The sequence below is a fragment of the Oreochromis aureus genome, linkage group 22 (assembly GCF_013358895.1).
Source record: "Oreochromis aureus strain Israel breed Guangdong linkage group 22, ZZ_aureus, whole genome shotgun sequence".
Taxonomy (NCBI): Eukaryota; Metazoa; Chordata; class Actinopteri; order Cichliformes; family Cichlidae; genus Oreochromis; species Oreochromis aureus.
The window spans coordinates 39,681,398-39,687,760 of NC_052962.1; the positions used below are offsets into that span (position 1 = coordinate 39,681,398).

Genomic DNA, 6,363 nt, shown 5'->3' on the forward strand with positions numbered 1-6,363 from the left:
TGTGTTTGAGGGCTTCAGTGTTTATGGGCTCTTGTGTTGCTTTTGTTCTTAGTTTTGTTGTTAGGGATGGATTTTCATTCCTACTTTGGTGTTTTGAGTCTTTCGTTCTGTAGTTATATTTTCCCCTCTAAGTTAATCCTCGTTCAGTTTCCCAGTGTTTGTTTGGCACTCTGCGTCTGTTTTACTTCCTCCTCTGTCTGATTGTCCTGATTGCCTACAGCTGTGTCCTGTTACCCTCCTGTTTCCACTTCCCTGATTACCCTGGTGTCTGAATAGTCCTGTCCTTCCCCTTACTATCCTCACAGTCTGACGTCATTAGCCATTCCCAGGTCCAAACTCAGCTTCAGGTCCCAAAGTCAAATGAACACTGCAGCATCACTGAGAGTTACAAACTGTCTAAATTCTTTCATCTGTAATAAAATGATCAGCGTTGCTGCTTTACCAGGTGTAACTATTAAGTTTAACATCCAGGCAACCATGACAACAGAATTTATTAAATTAACAGAGTTAGAAGTTAGCAGGAAGTTAGCTCGCTAGCTTCCACCCAAACATGATATAGCATGTTCTGACTGAGGGGTTACTGAAACATTCAAACGTACAGCTCTGCTATCACTTCCAACATAAATGAAGACAGAAAACTAAACAGCAGTGACGTTTGTAGGGTTACTGAAGTTGGGCTAGCTGCTATATAATGATGTGCTACGTGATCGTTAGCGACACAGCTATGTTAGCATAACATAAACACAGTGAAGCTGGAGGATGAACGCTAACTTTTTTCCACTCGATAAAAGTTAACGTGAGGGTTCCCGATGGTTAGGGACAAATGCAATCGCATGGCAGGATGCTGTAAACGGACCAAACTTCAGTCAGGAGAACAACTGAGATAATCCATCCACAATACCAGGTTAGTCATTAATATACTGCTGCATGGGCTGGGCTGTAGTTACATCGTAAGGATTTAAAAACTGAGCTTTAAAATGAGCAGTGGTAATAAAAACCAAGAGAGGCCGACAGTGATCACTGACTGTTTTTAGGGGCTTGTTGAGATTAAATAGAACAAGATATAAAACATGTTAAAAACACAACAGCCTTAATAAACAGAGAGCAGTTTGTACCTGGAGGCAGGACTTATACGTCATCACTTAAAGATAAAAACAAGTCAATAAGGGACAAACATGCAGTTCTGTCAGAGCAGAGGAGGGAGCTGAAAATGCGACCCGTGTCGGGAGATGAAGGGCGGGTGATGTCACCAGGAGGGAGTGGCCTGAGCAGGAAGACTCAGGCTGTGGTGCTGTTTCCTTTTTGCTCTCAGGAAGAGCTGGTGCAGTTATTCCTGAGGTAAAGGTGCTTCTGAAGAGTATAGAGTGAAAACAAGACAACGTCCAGCCTTTACAGCTGTGCCGAGAGCTGCACCTCCCAGCTCTTTATTCATGAGTCATGTTTAAGCCAACAAACAAACACAGAAGCTCCGTGTACATGCTTATATTACACTTTCAGATTAGACATGACGAGCTGCGCTTGTTCTGTACATCCAGTAAAACGATATTGTTTCATAGGGAAAACAAGGGCATAGGAAAATCTCATTTCTCAGGTTACCACATTTATGCAGATACATGTTTACTTTTGTGCCACGTTGTTCTGAAAATGAAATGAAAAGGTGTCACATTTACAGAGTTCATGATGTGTGCTATAATCTGTCAGTCACCTCTGAAGCGTATCAGCCTTTCTTTCTTTCATCGCTCTCGTCTCTCGTCCCTGTTGAGACTCCGTCCTCGTCACTTCCACTTGTCCTCCTCTCTTCTCCCTCTCCTCCTTGCATCCACTCCCCGTCTGTCCATCTTGTCCTCCCAAAGCGGAAACCAAACCCTCCCTTCTCACGGCTGACAGCTTGGAGTCCTCCCGCAATGGAGGTCAGAGCATTGTTCCTCTTCCACCCGTCCTCCCCCTCTCCCCCCTCCTGGTAGTGCATGCTGTCCAGAGAGTGACCCTCAGGGAAGGGCGACAGTGGCTGGGCCATCAGGTCTCCTCTCTGGGCCCGCAGCAGAGCTTCTTCTTCCCACGACCCATCATCCTCCTCACTCTCCTCACCTGGCTGGATGTCTCGAGGCCACTCGGCCCAGGCTTCACTCCGGACGTCCCCCGGCTCTTCCAGAGCAGCCTGGAGGTGCAGGAGGGTGGACTCCAGCTCAGATCCACCCACTGTGGGCAGGAGGGTGGTGGGAGGATAAGGGTATGATGTGACGGGGTGTGGGATGGAGGAGAGGAGGGCGAAGAAAAGGAGGGCGAGCTGTGAGGCACCGGGATGAAAAGAAAGTCTCATCTGGAAACAGAAACAGACTTTTATCAGCAGGTTATTGTGTTTATTAGCTTTGATCAGCTGATGATAACGGAACTGAAATATTATTAAACAAATGATGAGCATCATTTGTTGAGCAGATGTGGCAAAAGGACAGATATTCGGTGCTTAAGTAGAAGTACTGATTCAACTTCTTTACTCAAGTAAAAAAATAATATCAGTAGATGAAAATTCAGTTAAAATTTTAATTCTAATAAATGAACACGAGCAGAGAAAAAGCTAAAACAGCAGCTCTGTTTTACATGGTAGACGCTGACTCCGCCTCTCAGCAGGACAGAGGCTAAAGTGGGATTCAGCAGCAGAACCTGTGACTCCATCACAGTGCAGCAAACTAACCCTGCAGCTTTTAAGTGACACATTTATCCTGCCTCAGTTTGTTCAGCAGCAGGTTTCACACGTACAGATTTAACAACATGAGCATCCTTCCTTTAACTCTAAGCTCTCTCCTTCCTCTCCTTTATCATCTGTCTCCATCTCTGAGTGAACTCAGCTCTCTGTCTTTTCTCCCCCTGAAATAAGCAGCTGGACTTTAGCTGCAACACACTGTGAGACAAACACACACACAGTTTGTGTGTTTGCTGATGTTTGTTGAGCTCATAGAAACGCTGCCTTTCAAATTACCTGACACTTTAAAATCGTCACTCCCTTCATGCTTGCTCCTCTTCTGTAGAGCTACCTAGATGCTGAAGTACCAGCAGTGGTTAAATATGGATAAATAAAAGCTCCGGCCCATTTTAACCCCTGACTGTGACCCACAGTTGTTCCTCATTCATCTCATTTTACCTGGTGATTAACAAACAAACAGGGTTTCCTCTCATGTGTTTCTGTTTAGGCTCAATTTGGTTTGATATGTAAAACATCAGGAGTAGAAAATACAGATATTTGTTTAAAAATGTATGGAGTAAAAGTAAAAAGTAGTTAGAAAAAAAAGTACTCAATTAAAGTTCAGATACCTGAAAATTCTACTTAAGTACAGTAACAAAGTAAATATATTTGCACATGTGAAAAAGGCTTCTTCCTGTTTGTCTTTCACAATAAAAGCCTTCCACATACCTTGGTGAGCTCGCAGTAGAGAGAGATCTCGTTCACAGCTCACAGAAATATTTCACAGCAGTTTGTGTCTGAGACTAAGATAAACTCTAACCTTTGCTTTTAATAGTTTTGATACATTTCTAATATTTAACACAATCATCTTCTGATGCATGTTTGTTGTTTTTAATCATCAGTCATCTGTAAAACATTCTGACTTTCAGTAACCTGCATGAAAAGTTCTAAACTGACTAAAACGTTGTTTCTTGAATTAATCTAGAAATAATTCACTGAAAACACCAACGAAGAAGATACACAGCAGAAACCTGCAGCCGTCTCTTACCTTGTTCCGTGTGTGATGACCTGCTCTATCTCCTCGAAGAATCTCCACCTCTGACCTTTTTAAAAACTGCCCGCTCTCCTCCGCCGCCGCACCGTCACCCATTGGTCACTCGGCCCTGTGACGCAGGAGAAGGCGAGCGCCGACCACGATAACCTTCATACTTTCTCCTGAGAAACAATGACCTGCTTCATCGCAGAGGCCCAGCGAGTCATCACAATTATCGCCGTTTGATTGTTGAGTGTGACTCATTAGGACATTTCTGAGGACGGCGAGGGATTCCTTCCTTTTATCGCCGCTCGTTATGAATGTCAGCTCGCTGGGGAAACACAGACACACCTGAAAGAATGTCATTCATGATGAGGAATCATCTCTGTGACGAATCCAGACCTCAGACCAAACGATGCCGCGCTCTGAGTCAAATTACTGCCAATTATGTGACCACAGATCTCCTGAGAATTGATTTCTGAGAAAAATGTTTCACCTCCGGCCTTTTAATGATTGAAAGAAGAAAGTCTGTCACTGTTTCCACCACATGCACTCGTTAAGTAGTTCGAGGAACATGAAGAAGTCGATCGTTCATTAGAAAAACAGTGAATGTGATCAGGATGTGATGCCAACGAATGGTAAAAATAAATCATAAACTGATGTACAGGCGAGGTCACCGTGTTATAATGTTTCATGTTGGTGTCCTGTTCCTACCATGAGCCTGTCATCACTGAGAGCAGCGACAAGAACTCAACAAGCTTTTAGGTTCATGGTAAACAGACAAACAACTCGACACATCACAGGAAAAACATGAAAACTGGATTTTAGTGTGAACAATGCATTTATTATCAACCTCACAAATCCGACAGCTCGTCACAGTTTGAACTCCGTCTACCTGCTGAACATTTAAGTATTCACTGAGTATTTACTGTGTTTTCACTGACTAACAGTAATGTGGACCAAAAGCATCAGCGTTAACTTCTCCACCTCCTGCCTCCCCAAAGTCACCGTGGACCTCCAGGGTGGACATGCACCCCGGTGCACTCTGGGAGTCGTAGTCTGGGAAGAAGTCGGGGCTTTGCAGCAGCTCCTGGGAGGGGTGGCTGATGACCTGCTCGCTGAGCGGGGAGGTGAGCAGGGACAGCTGCAGCTGGTCGATGGTGCTGGTGGGAAAAGGCTGCGACCGGTCCGGCGGGGAGCAGGTCGGGGATGAGGGACTGGTTGCCATGGTGGCAGCTAGCGGAAGAGCAGAGGGCGAGTTGACCTGAGAGTCATCGGAGAGAAGGGAACGACGGAGTTTGGCCCGAGCGTTCTGAAACCACACCTGAGGGACAACGAGAGGGACAAGAAGACGTTTGTCACTCAGCCCACAATCCACAGTAAACCCCACCATCCATTCATCTCAGGACAAAGAGCCCACGTGAGTGGAAGCATCCCACCTCTCCTACACTGCGACTAAAAGACACAGCTGAGTGTTTCACAGCTGTGTACCTGCACATGATTACAGTCTATCTGCATCTCTGTGGTTGTTTTACATCTCTGCAAACAGAACAGCTGCAGACACACAAAAAAACAACAAACAAACAAAAAGGATGAAAATTGCATGAAAATATGCAAAAACTCAAAGATGGCACAAATCTATGAAATGTCTCTAAAAAGGCTCAAGAACAACCAGAAAGAGATAAATCTGTGTGCAGCAGAAGAAAACACCAGCAGCTCTGTCAGGGCTGAGAAATGAAACCAGACAGGAAGTGACTAAACCTGCACTTCCTCTAATGACCACTGGAGGCCCGCTCCAGAAGCCTGTGCACAAACCTACAGCAGAAATAAAGATGGTTCAAAGAAAAGCTTCATCGTTTATCAGAACTGTGTGAGAGGCGCGAATAACAAGTCAGTATTCATCTTCAAACCTGTGCATGTGAGGATCTCTGACTTTTACACTGCTGAGCCAATAAGAACGTGCTGTTTCATTTTAAATGGAGGCCTTGAAGGAGCCCGTCCTTCCAGACGTTTGTACCTGCAGGACTCTCTTGGGCAGGCCGGTCTTGTGTGCGAGGCAGGTCCAGTCTTTACCATCGGGGTTGTGTTTCTGGGCAAAGTACGACTCCAACGCTCTGAGCTGCTCGCTGCGGAAGCACGTCCTGATTCGCTTGGTCCTCCTGGGGATCCGCCCACCTGCCCCCCTGTCGTCCGATCGTGGCTCTGGACTGCTGACAGACTCCTCCCCCTCACCTGAGACCTGGGCTGAATTTGGCCCCAACCAACAAAGCAGAACAAAACTTTCACTCAAAATGAACTTTAGAGAAGTTTGACTGAGAAAAGGATTTGAAAATGTTCACATTTTATTACATAATCACTAAACTGCATTTTAAATCACGTTTGATGGTTTCATGATAATAAATATTAATAATGGTCTCCACCCTGGTCTCCGTAGTGCTCTCATAGTGACTGTGTCAGCGAACTACGGAGCAGTGAAGCGTAAATGCCGGCTTTTAAAAAGAATCTGTTATTCTGACTTATGTTTGATCCTGAACTCGTCCAGATCTCGTCGTTAGTACGTTCAGCTGTTTGATGACCGACTTTAATATCCGGAGGATGTTTAAATGGACGTTAAAGGCTTGTGCGACCTGCAGGTAAGTGGTCCGATTGA

The 6,363-nt window shown here is 45.2% G+C and overlaps 1 protein-coding gene across 1 annotated transcript; it reads right to left on the reverse strand.

The window, feature by feature from the left end:
* Window positions 1-1,717: 1,717 nt before the first annotated feature.
* On the reverse strand, window positions 1,718-3,830 carry LOC116333509 (pyroglutamylated RFamide peptide). The gene is made up of 2 exons (XM_031756761.1): window positions 3,729-3,830; window positions 1,718-2,320 (listed from the first exon to the last, which is right to left on the reverse strand). Exons 1-2 carry the CDS (start codon window positions 3,828-3,830, stop codon window positions 1,718-1,720), a joined length of 705 nt encoding a protein of 234 aa, XP_031612621.1.
* Between the last annotated feature and the right edge of the window lie 2,533 nt (window positions 3,831-6,363).

Coding starts and splice junctions, on each gene's coding strand:
- LOC116333509 (XM_031756761.1), bottom strand. CDS start 3,830: ATGGGTGACGGTGCGGCGGCGGAGGAGAGCGGGCAGTTTTTAAAAAGG. Junction 2,321..3,728: donor GTCATCACACACGGAACAAG/GTAAGAGACGGC, acceptor TTCTGTTTCCAG/ATGAGACTTTCTTTTCATCC.